The sequence below is a fragment of the Gopherus flavomarginatus genome, chromosome 3 (assembly GCF_025201925.1).
Source record: "Gopherus flavomarginatus isolate rGopFla2 chromosome 3, rGopFla2.mat.asm, whole genome shotgun sequence".
NCBI lineage: Eukaryota > Metazoa > Chordata > Testudines > Testudinidae > Gopherus > Gopherus flavomarginatus.
Genome location: NC_066619.1, coordinates 231,181,149 through 231,194,372, shown reverse-complemented (window position 1 = coordinate 231,194,372; position 13,224 = coordinate 231,181,149). Strand labels below are relative to the sequence as shown.

General features: G+C 38.0%; 1 protein-coding gene across 3 annotated transcripts in view; it reads right to left on the bottom strand.

Moving 5' to 3' along the window:
* The window catches only part of DLC1 (DLC1 Rho GTPase activating protein), a 365,039-nt gene that overhangs the window by 133,876 nt on the left and 217,939 nt on the right, over positions 1 to 13,224 (bottom strand). The window contains exons 1-2 of one of the 3 annotated variants that reach the window (XM_050947318.1): positions 12,368 to 12,656; positions 10,708 to 10,813 (exon numbers count right to left, since the gene is read on the bottom strand). The exons of 1 other annotated variant lie outside the window; for it this stretch is intronic. In XM_050947318.1, the coding sequence (XP_050803275.1) occupies positions 10,708 to 10,813; positions 12,368 to 12,406 (145 nt within the window). In that variant the 5' untranslated portion in view covers positions 12,407 to 12,656. Of the gene's footprint in view, positions 1 to 10,707; positions 10,814 to 12,367; positions 12,657 to 13,224 lie in introns of those variants that run through there. One more of the 3 variants, XM_050947319.1, reaches the window with a different exon arrangement.

Here is a 13,224-nt window from a genome sequence, read left to right as displayed (position 1 = left end):
TAACTCATTTTAATTGAAAATAGCAGGCCAGTGAAATTTTCCTTATCTTAGTTGAGGTTAGAGCTGACCTTCCCACAGGTTGCATATCCTGTAACAGAACTGAGAATGCACATGGCAACAAGAGAATTCAGTTGCTCTAGGTCGGTGCCAAACACTAATTTCATTCCTTACCTCCAACAACACTGGTGTATTAAGAAGTTGGAGTCTGCAAACAAAACAGAAAGACAGGACTGCTCAGAAGTTAATGAAAATATCAATAAGTCATAACATCTGGAACTCATCAACCAAACTCTGACCTAAGGAAACTGTCCAGATGTTAGTGGAATTGTAGAGATTGTAATATTTGTTGAGGGAGGCTCTTCCAAACAAACAAAGCAGTAAAGCAGTTCAGCACTTACATCACTTTTCAGCACTCTGAGAAAAGCTTCAATAATATAATAATCTTTCAAATGTGTGAAATGCCTATACAATGCAGCAAGGGAACACAGTCCTGGAAACCAAGAAACTCAGCCCCTGGATCTTGGGAAACACATGAACATGCAAAGAACTGTGATATTTAAAGGGGCACACCTCTCAATTGTCTGTCATTAGGATGAACTTCATTCAATGATCTTGTTGTGTTTCAATTTTAATAATATAGTTTAATAACATCCACAATGTTGAATCAAAGCTGGGGCCACAGAGAACAGATATAAGGTTGTCCTCATCTCTTGTTTTTGGTTCCTGTCCACAATGCAAACCACATTCAGGCCTCAGAACATTGAAAAACACAGATGAGGGGGCATATCCTGGAATCCTAACAGGCAGCTTCCCAGATGCAAGCTGAACAATTAATGTGGTGGTGCTCAAACTCTTTCTGCTGGTGGACAGGAGTGCTCATCCCCTACAGGGACAGGCTTTGAGCATTTCCCTATGTGTATCTCCTCCATTTCTGGCAACTGCATGTGATCTTTATAAATATTTTGGGTTTCCAGGATCACAATAAAACTAATTCCAAAATTTACAGATTCCAGAAATTTTCTAAATACACAACCCTAAAAGCTCAAGCACAGGACATGACATCAGACTGTGTTTATTTCAGTGATGGAACTGACTAAGAGGACTGGAAAACAAGAATGCCGAAAATAGTGTATACTTCCATAAGACCCTCCAGCTGTTCTAACTTGTATACATGAGAACCTTATTACACTCACTTTCATAATGTGTTCAGTGTACTGGGCGCTCTTTTTTTTTTGTTTAATAAATGTTAACAAAACAATGCCATTATTGCATTCTGGTTAAGGAAATGACAGAGGAACTGCATGAAGGAAATGTTTAAAATCCAACATATGGTGAAATATGTCAAAACAATAGCTACAATTCTCCACCTCCTCATCCTGCCCAAACTGCAGTGTGGTGGTGTTATAATGAAATACCCGTTAAAAATAGCCAGGATGACAAAGAAAGTGCACTTTCACTTGCATTGCTGTATGATAGCTACAAACTCCACTCATATCACCCTTCAAACTGGAAGTGCAAAGGTGCTGGAAACAAAATATTCCAACAGCTGAAAATAAGCAGCAAAAGTCTCACTCTACAACCTCTTCAGATCATTTCAACATTTCTTCACATTTTTCTTTGGAGAGTGACAAATTAAGAGAATAAAGTATAGGAAAAGACCCAACAACAAAATGTATTTCAGTCATAATTTGGGGATTTTGGCTCAAAAACATTGCGCTACAAATGTCAACCTTCAACTGTTTAAAAAACAAAGTGAAATATTTTATTTTTCCGTATACAGTTATAATACGAGTGTAGCCAACATTTTCCAAATATATAAAACCATATGAGGTATATGTATCGTGAAGACAAGTGCACGAAGATCTATGGGCAATCACATATGTAGTCTGAACTTTGAACTTGTGATGAATTATAAAACCCATTTATTTAATATTCCCCTCAAATACTAGTTTAACAACATGTTTTTCAGGTAACTCTCAGGATAACAAAAAAACCCCTGCAGAAGTGAGAAAACTTTAACCTGATAAAAACAGTTGGCAGCTTTTAGTCTGAAGAAATGATCAATAATTCTTTCACTGCATCCTGTCATATCAAGTGGTGGAAAGCGATTGGCCTTAGGCCTCACAATGCACTCAATGTGTGGTATCTTGTATAATTGCATATTTTGTAAAACATGACCTCATCTACAACCACACAGCCACCAACCAAATATATTATATTCTTTCAACCTCAAGACACTTACTGAGCTAACGTTTAAAGCAATATATTCCATGTAAATGCAGAAAATACGTTTCTGAGGATAAGGATAGGTAAAATGTGAAACCCTGTAGAGTTGGTGCTTTAAACAGGGGCAACTGAAAATAGTCATGCGCAAAATTCAGTGAGTGGAAAAAAATAAACACAAAAAATAAGAATGATAATTAGAAATTGTTTAAGAATGCTTTATTAGATGACCCAAAAAAACTCACAATCCCCCGAGAAGGCTCCTTCTGTTAAAAAGCTATCCTGGTTCAGAGAGGAAGCAAAAATAACAACAAAAATAAAAAATATACATAACAAATGGAAAAATGAGGAAGTTGATAGCACTGTGTACAAACCAGCAGTTAGGAAATGTAGAGAACTGATTAGGGAAGATAAAGGTATCAAACGAAAAATCTATTGCCAGTAGACTAACAGCAGCAAGAAGAACTTCTTTAAATATACCAGGAACAAACAAAACCGTAACAACATTATAGTTCTAATACTATAATGTCAATCATGAAACAGATAAGGAAAAATATTTAATAATTTTTTCTGTTCTGAATTTGGAAAACGCAGAACAACATACTTGTATCTACCTTACAGTGACAAAGAAATGCTTTCTATCCCATCAGTAACTAGGAAGGATGTTAAAGCACAAGTATTAAAATTAAACATTTTTAAAATCAGCAGGAACTGATAACTTGTACCTAAGAGTGTTGAAAGAATTTGCTGAGGAATTCTCTGAACCATTAATGATGACTTTTAATAAATCTTAGAAGTTCCAGTCTAGGGAAATGCTAGAAGACAGAAGAAAAATAATATTTGTGCCAATATTTAAGAAGAGTAAATGGGATGATCCAGGTAACTATTGACCAGTTAACTTTACATTCATCCCAGGCAAAATCACAGAAAAGCTGATGACTTAAAGGATGGTAACATAATTAATACCAATCAACATGGTTTTATGGAAAATAGGTCTGATAAGAAAACTTGATGTCTTTTTGATAAGATTACAAGTTTAGTTGATAAGGTAACCATGGACATAATATACTTAGACTTGTAAAGCATATGACTTAGTTCCACATGGACATTCTCATAAAAAATTAGCAGTATATTAAAATCGATGTAGCCCATATTAGATGGATTAAAACTGGTTAATTAATAGATGTCAAAAAGGAATTATAAATGGGGAATCATCATTTTAGGGAGGTGTGTTCTTAGCCCACTGCTATTCAATATCTTTATCACTGATCTGGAAGAAAATATAAAAATCATTGCTGGAAAAGTCTGTAGATGATACAAACATTGGAGGAGAGGTAAATAATGATGGGGATAGTTCACTGATACAGACTGAGTTGGCTCACTTGTCAAAGTGGGCTCATTTGAACAACAAGCATTTTAGTACTGTCAAATGTAAGGGCATCTAGAATCAAAGAATGTAGGTCACACAAGACAGCAGACAATATCTTTGAATGCAGTGAAACTGAAAAGGACTTAGGTATTTTGTGGATAATCAACTGAACTGATCTCCCAGTGCGATGTTGTAGCCAAAAAAGCAATCACCAAACAGGAGTAGGCAGGTGGTATTACCTCTGTACAGTCACCCCTCACTTAACATTGTAGTTATGTTCCTGAAAAATGTGACTTTAAGAGAAATGATATTAAGTGAATCCAATTTCCCCATAAGAATTAATGTAAATGAGGGGGTTAGGTTCTTACACACACACACACACACACACGCACACACACACACACACACACAGAGTACAAGTTTTAAACAATTTAATACTGGTACACAGTGATGATGATTGTGAAGCTTGGATGAGGTGGAGGAGTCAGAGTGTGGAATATTTCCCTTACTGCTAAATGATGAACTAGCAATTGACTGAGCTGTCAAGGGTTAACTCTCTCACTCTACAAGGCAGCAGGAATGGAGGGAGATATGCACATTTCCCCTTTAAGTACCCTGCCTTGTTAATTAGATCAGCTTGCTGAGACCACAGCTGCTGCAAGTTCCCTCCGTTCTGAGCCCTGGTGTATCACTCCATCTCTATGGAAGATGGGGTAAACGGAGAGCAGAGAGGAGGACAACACCTTGACATTCGCCCCCATCTTCCTTCCCTCCCCCCTCGCCCTCCGCACAGCAAGCAGGAGTCTCGAGGAGCAGCTCCAAGGCAGAGGGCAGAAGCAGCACATGGCAGTGCGGGGAGGGACAGCTGCAATTGCTAGACTGCTGGGTAGCTGCTGCACAGGGAACTTAGGGGAGCAGGGCGCTGAGAGGTGGAGCTGATGGGGGGGCTGCTGGTCCACCCTGGTTCCAAGCCCCCACCAGCTAGCTGCAATGGGCTGCTCTTCCTACAAGCAGTAGACAAAGCAGGTGGCTGCCAAATGACACAACTTTAAACGAGCATGTTCCCTAATTGATCAGCAATGTAACAACGAAACAACGTTAACCAGGACGACTTTAAGTGAGCAGTTACTGTATATGGTACTAGTGAGATCATTACTTGAATACTCTGTCCAGTACTGGTGTCCACACTTTTTTTAAGGATGTTGAAAAATTGGGAAGGGCTCAGTAAAGAACTACAAGAATGATTTGAGGTCTGGAACACTTGCCTTTTAGAGACTCAAGAAGCTTCATCTATTTAGTTAGCCCAAGAAAAGATTAAAAGGTGATTTGATCATGGTCTACAAGTACCTCTGTCAGGAAGAGATTTCTGATAGTAGACAACACTTTAATCTAGCAAAAAGAAAAGGATAACAAAATCTCATGATTGGATGCTGAAGCTAGACAAATTCAGACTAGAAAGGTGGTGCAAATTTTAAAGAGGGAGGTAATTAGCTCTTAGTACAGCCTACCTAGGGTTGTGGTGGACTCTTCATCCCTTGAAGTCTTTACATCAAGACTTGATATCTTTCTTAAAAGATGTGTTGTAGTTCAAACAAAAGTTATGGGCTTGATGCATAAATTACAGGGTGAGGCTCTATGGCCTGTGTTATACAAGAGGTCCTTTCTAGTCTTTAAAAAAATTTTTTTGAATCTTTGGTAAGATAAATGCAGTGTATAGTGTCTTTCAAATAAAAGCTATCACAAAATGCTTTATATAGCTAAATAATGCAGACAAAAACTTAACATACCATCTGTCTGTCATATATGAACAATTTATATATTCATACACACATCATATGTATCTTTACATTTATATTACTAGAGAGCTACAGATAGCTACATCTGTCTAGCTACATAGGCCTGGTTCTTAGAGGTGTGGGCATGCAAATCTGCCAGTTACTTCAATGGGAGCTGTACCTCTTCAGCACAGCTGAAAAATCTTGCAATATATTTATCCTGGGTATCTAAATGTCGACTTGCCTATCTCTTTTTAAATGTATATCAATAGTCACCAAGAATATGTTTTCCCAATATCATCTTTTATACAAAACACATTTATTAAGCTCACCACTCAAGTAATAAGGCCACATATTGATTAACTACTTCTTATATCCTTCCACTAGGTTTCTGAGTTACACTAGGCCAAATTCAGAAGAAAGTTTGACTACTGAATTATAGAGTTTTGTAGAAAATAGTAATCCTATTCAGAAAAAAAAAATATCATGAACATTGGCGGTTGGTTTTTTTTGAGGTGGCGGGAAGGAGGGGAAAACTAATTCCAACACCCTGCCAAACCTTCCCCTTAAAATTCCTTAGTTGTTTCTGGAACATGGAAAAATGTCAAAAGAAATATTCAACCAGCTCTACTGAACTATTTATCCAGTTATCATATACATGTACACACACATGCAAAAGTAAAGTGAATTTCGCAGGGAGTTAGCAAATATCTTTCTACCTTCTCTGAAAATAACACAAAGAAAAGAGAGGAGCTATTTTGAGTACAGAGTTTATCTGAACTTGCAGAAACTTGTTTTCTTATTGCAGTCGGAAGATAGTCTAAGAAGAGTTAGCAATACATCTTTTAAACTTTTATGTATAACATCTGGTATCTACAAATCATTTTAGTAAAGAATTTAGGTCTGCCCTTTATTGAAAGTCAATTAATTTCAAATAGCAGGTATGTTCAAGATCTGTTGATCAGGTTCCTTATTTGTTTATTTTTCCTAACAATTTTGGTGAGTGAGTATGTATGAAAGTGAAAAATTACCTACCTGAAGGGGGTTCCAAAGAGGATGGAACTAAGCTGTTCTCAGCGGTGGCAGTGACAGAACAAGGAGCAATGGTCTCAAGTTGCAGTGGGGGAGGTCCAGACTGGATATTAGGAAAAACTATTTCACTAGGAGGGTCGTGAAGCACTGGAATGGGTTACCTAGGGAGGTGGTGGAATCTCCATCCTTAGAGGCTTTTAAGGCCCAGCTTGACAAGGCCCTGGCTGGGATGATTTAGTTGGAGCTGGTCCTGCTTTGAGCAGGGGGTTGGACTAGATGACCTCCTGAGGTCTCTTCTAACCCTAATATTCTATGATTCTACGAATTACTGTGTGTCATTTTGTCCCCTTTTACTCTTTGCTACTCTTCCCATCCTACACAAATCTGATCCTACCTCAATTTCTTATCTCCCTGACCTTCCATACACTCCTTCAATCTTTTCCTCTTCCTCATGATTTTCTGAATCCTACCCTTGTTTGTTCATCACCTCTGATTGACATTCTGCTCTGTGTTCTGGCAGGGAATGTAGACTGAGACAATTTAACAGATGTAAATACTGTACTGTAATTCAGTTCTGTACCACCATGTTGCCTTTCACTAGAGAGGTTATTCCAATTTTGTTAAAGAACCCTCCTTATATTATAACTTAAATATAATAGCTACTAATTAAAAAGATTGTGAAAATAAAATGAAATAAAATGCAAAACATCCTTCAAGCCTTTCAACATGTTTATTTTCAACTTTTAAAATATTTGTACAGCTACACTTTTCAGGCAATATTCTATACTCAGATACACCAGGGTAATGCTTGTTGGAGTAGAAGGTGGTCAGTACTTCTGAAACATCAGGCACTTTACTAAGGGCTTGTCTACATGGTGCATTAGTCCACTCTAGAGCGGCGTAAACTCTAGTGCGCATCAATGTGTTGTGCACTAACTGGCCTGTGTAGACCCTGCTGGTTCACACTAAAAGTTCCCTAGTGCACGTTAATGCAGTACATTTTGAAATGGGACACTAAGGCAGACTAAGCGGCTTTTAGTGTGTAGCAGCAGGGGCTATCCAAGCCGGTTAGTGTGTGACATGCTATCATGTATTACAATTTACACCCCTCTGTGCAGACTAATGCACTGTGGAGACAAGCCCTAAAGTATCTAAATGTGGATTTAGATGCCTATCTTTAGACACCCAGGGCCAGATCCCCAGCTGAAGTCCATTGTGGCCAAAGGGCTATGACAATCTACATCAACTGAGGACCTGTCCCTCAAGTTTTAAAATGTTGGTCTGTAAATACAAATCACCTTTTGAGACCTGGCTTTAAATCTGTTTTGGTTGGCTGTTGTAGTACCTAATGACCATTTTTTCACTTTGTAAAATCTTCAAACAGTATAATTCTATTGATATTCTATACTGTTGCCTAGTACCTGACCAGCAACCTTATAGATAGGGACAGATATACACAGGCAGATTGTATCTTGAGGTGCTTCCCTACTGCATCCTAGCAATGGAAAATGCTCTTATTGTTTTATTTGTGTTTGATGGATTAGTTTTCAATAGGGCTGTCAAGTGATTAATTTTTTTAATCGTGTGATTAATTGCAATTGTAAAAGATCAGGAGACATCCAATTCTCTCCCCAAGGAGTACAGTCACAAATTTAATTGATGCATTATTTTTTTAACAAGCATCTTCAGGATGGAAGCATGTTCTCTGGAATGGTGGCCGAAGCATGAAGGGGCATACAAATGTTTAGCATATCTGGCATGTAAATACTTTGCAACAGCAGCTACAAAAGTGCCATGTGAATGCCTGTTCTCAGTTTCAGGTGACATTGTAAGTAAGAAGTAGGCAGCAGTATCTCCTGTCAATGTAAACAAACTTGTTTGTCTTAGCGATTGGCAGAATAAGAAGTAGGACTGAGTGGACTTGTAGGTGCTAAAAGTTTTACACTCTTGTTTTTGAGTGCAGTTATGTAACCAAAAAAAAAAATCTGCCTTTGTAAGTTACACTTTCACAATAAAGAGATTGCACTTCAGTACTTCTATGAGGTGAACTGAAAAATAGTATCTTTTGTTTATCCTTTTTACAGTGCATATATTTGTAATAAAAAATATACTGAGCATTATGCACTTTGTATACTGTGTTGTAATTGAAATCAATATTGAAAATGTAGAAAGACATCCAAAATATTTAATACATTTCAATTGGTATTTTATTGTTATAAATGCAATTAATCACAGGTTTTTTTTAGTTAATTGCGTGAGTTAACTGCGATTGACTGACAGCCCTAGCTTTCAACATTCTAAGATTATAGTGTCAGATTTTGTGCATGCTCATGTGTGCACACTGCTCCCTCTCCCTGCCCCCATTAGCCAGTATTAGCTGCAAGTAGAGATCCCTTCACTTTCATGACTACTGAAAAAGAATTATGAAGTATGGATTATATAGCAATGAATAAATCAAGACAAACATGCTTTTTTCATCCCCCTCCCATAGGTACACGATGCTCCCACTTGACATCCCCACAACAACACTGCTGGCATGGCGTTGCAATGATTTCTGACGCATGAATATTGCTGGACTGTAAAAGCAATATCCTGTCTTTACACAACGTGGTGAGAGAGCGTGGAAGAAGAATTGAACAGGGCAGAGGGTCATGAGTCATTCTGCCAGCATAGTCCAGGTTGGCTCCTGGGGGACCAAGGTGAAAGCAACTTGTAGTGCACCTTACTGCTCTTTCACAGAGGAGCAATGCAGGGTATCCTGCCTTATGGCTGTGGTAGACTGAGGGAGGGGGATGTGGTGAGAAGAGGGGCCTTATCCTTTTTCAGTACACCAGCACAACAGGTGATTTTTTAGTCAAAAACATTTCTTAATTCCATGAATTATTTTTAATAATTGATGATTTTTTTGCTATGCATGAGAAGCACTAATCACTGTGTCATTTAGAGTTCAGCATACAATATTTATGTCAGGATATTTTTGGGAAATCTCTCTTCTTTTTTCTCCATGATGGTATTTTTCCAGGATATCCTCCTTACTTGGCTGCCCAAAAGTTTACAGTAGATGTTTCTAGCTGTCTGATCCTTGTGTTGGACTGAACTGCAGGATTGGCCATCACTGTGCACAGGCTTATGTCTTTGCTAATTTTTGGCCATTCCAAGGCCGAACATTGTTCAGATGATTTTCTTATTGCATATGCCACAAGGAATGAGTTTTTCACATTTTCTTCTTTCCCTTGTTAGTTACTTGGACCCTGTGCTTTTTAAGGTGCGTCCTATTAAGAAAGTTTGCTTATCTAATTGCAATATTGATTTTACTGTCATGTACTCTTCATGTACTTCTAATACTGTAGTGTAAATCAATAGACCAGCATAAAGTTATTTGATGTTTTGTGCTTTTTATTGTCTCTCTCAATCTCATCCAGTACTAGCATTGTATTTTACAGAAATGAATCCTGAATATTTTCAGTGCAATTCTGTATTGTGCTGTATATCTGGGTACCAGCTTGATGATTAAATAAAGCGATTTGGCTGACAACAATCCCAATGTATTATTGTACTTGTCAACTCTCAGATCACCAGCACAGCCTGAAAAATGGAATGCTCACTACTTTTAAGGGCACTCCAACATCTAAGCACTGTATTGATAAAAACTGTGGCTGCTCACAAATGTCTGCCATCAAGAATAAAAACATACTCACCCTTATCAACATATTTTAAGAGGTTGAAGGGTTACATGCTCTCTCTAGGAATGTGACAGCCCCAAGAAATAAATTAGCAGTTGTGTATTCCTCAGATATTTGTCAATCATATGCATATATATACACTTATATTTAACAAGGTCTTTTTGTGTCCTGATAAAACCTACATATTTTCATGGATCTGTCATTTGCTGTGGGAAGGCAAAAATTACCTGTGTCATTACATGTTTTTCTGTGCGAACCAATGAGTGGAAAGCAATTTTGTACAAGACAAGGGAGTTTGTGGTTGTTGTTGTCTTATTTGGAAGTAAGCCAGACATTCTTGGAGCCTGTTGATGTAAATGCCATACCAGGTTTAACTGTAAATTGAAAAGCTTACTCACAACATTTCACACAAAAATCTCTAGCAGATGGAATGAAAACAAGTTCCAAGGGTAAACAAATATCCAGATGACCTGGCAACACCCAGATTAGGAAATATCAAAAAATTAAACATAAAGGACCACTTGGCCAACCCAGCCTCACTCTTCTAGATTTTGCATAATCTCCTTGCTTTTTCAATGAACCTATCCACTTTCCCCATCATTGTATCCAGTTGTCAAACACCCACCTTGCTTTTGACTGCAACAGGTCCTAATGTTGCGGCTCTTATGCCATGTTCCACAATGCTTTTCCACAGAGAAAAATCCAGTGTCCCTTCTCCAACCCATCTGTCTCTGTAAGACAGTGGAGACATGATACTCAGTCTATGGCTGACTGCTAAATTAAATTGATCATGGAAGAAAGGTTGGTGTCTTGACCTTTAATGACACTAGCAAGCTTATGTTTAGCTGTTGACACCTTAAGGTGTGGAGCTTTAAATCCAACATTACCATCTCTAGCGATGTGGTCCTCTTTTGTAAAACTCAGTGGTGGAAGGTAAAGTGAAGGAAATGGGTGTTTTTAAGGGATTTCAGAAATCTAAAAATAATTAAAGGCTACATAGTAAGATGTGGCATCTGTGAAAACAGCCACAGAAATAATCTTGCTGCCTAATAACTAGCACAGCAGGCCGAAGTTGTTTATAATCTACTATGGTTTAAAGCATATTTATATCTCTGCTACTGTATAATGAGGCATATCACATAATCCCATGGCAAAACTGTTGCCAGATAACATAGTTTTACTTACTATAACTTAGAGAACTGCACCATTTTCTAGTAGTAATGTATTTTTATTATTGTCTTGAAGAAAAAGTAAATCATTTTAAAATGTTTTTCTTTATAATCCCTGCCCAGCCTTCCCCCAAAAATATCTTATATAATAATTTCTGGCATTAGTGCACCACCACAAAGGCCTTTGCAATATTTAGCTGCCCTTGTTTTCTCTACAGACAAGTAAATGAAAATGATGTGAACATTCAGTTTACATTATTGGATCCAAAAGGTTTTTTTCTTGGTCATCACAGTGATGACTAATCTTGCCACTATCATTAAAAACACTCCCCCTACCCACCCAAAATAAGCCATTCCCAGTAAAAGTAAATAAACAAACTGAAGTGGCCTTTCCTATATGCCACACCCACTGAGTATTTCTGCTGCCTTTTCTGAGGTATCTAAATGCTATGACAATAAAAACAACAGCATTCATTTATGTGAATGAGAAGCAGTCTCAGAGACAGACAACAAACAGAAGAAAAAAAATGTAATTATTTTCTTCCCAGGCCTCCATAACTGTTTGCCACATGTTTTGGATCTTGTAAGCCAAAATATGAGCATATGAATTGTAACTGTATAGATATACTTAATTTATATTTCAAAAGCCTGGCTCTGGCATACCTGACACTCACTTGGACCTTAAAGCAGTGAGAGCTTTGCCAAAGGAAATACCAGTAATCTTTCACTGCACAGCCCAGATACTCCAACTGACATACTTCTTGGCTAGGAAATAGTCTGTAATGCAACTCACTGAAGCATATCATACCAATAGAGCACAGAAGCTGACTTAATAGCAAAATAAAATGCTTCAGTAACTTCGCTGTGAGGGATTCACAACATAATTTCAACAGTGAAATGTTACATCCATTGTTCCTGCTCTTTCAAATATATATCACAAGATCATAGCTGGAGAATCCTGTGCAGTTCCACTGAAGGGGGAGCACTGAAGTAACATGACATTGAAAGAAAATAATAGGTAAATAGTGTGGAGTGACACTGACATACCTTATGCAAATGACACCACTAATTATCCCTGTGTATTTTAAAACATGTTTTTTTACCCCCCCTCCTCACCTGCCAGTCGTCTGTCTCTTGTATTTTTCCAGATAACATCCAGGGCTCTAGCAGTAGAGTCTCTGATGTGATCACTAAATGATCTTCTCAAAGGGGCTTTCACTGGGTGTTCCATAATGCAGTGCAGAGTATCACACATCCACAGTAAAACTGCAGCAGTTTGGCCACAGGATAAGGGGCATTCTCTGCTCTGTTATCTGTCTGAAATATCCTTCACGAGGCAGGTTGTTACTTTGTAAAATTTGTCGTCAGCTTTGCGGAGCCCTTTCCTTCAAGACTAAGGCATTGCAGTTCTCACTGCGGACACAGGAAAGCTCAGACTGCAGGCAACCTACTGGAAAGCTGCCAAAGTCAGAACTGCTGCTACATCTGGAAAGGCTTACAAATGAGCTAATGATACACTCGTTTAGATTTGGAGCTTTATTTGTGGATATCTATATGATTCTAGCTTCCTGTTTAATCAAATAACTTACTGGGCACATACTTGCATGCTCATTTATTAAGATAACATGTCTCTGCTTAACTGACATTTCAGGTAATCTTTCATTTTTTTGAGAGGAAAAAAGTAAGAAATGGGAGAGAACCATTTTTTTCTGACTTGGTTCATTTATTTTATTTTGTTACCTTATTTTTCTTACATTTCATTCTGTCTGTGGGACAACATGATTTAGGGCCTGATTCTGCCATCCTTACTTCTACTGAGTAATTCCTTACTCCACAAGTAGTATTGTTGGTCACAGAATATAAGGGGAGGGGGACAGAATTGGGTCCTTCCTATCTAAGCTAAAAGGGAATGTAAGACTCCACACTCTAAAAGGTTCATGGAAACTCCAGTGACCCTGAATGAAGCCAGTTTG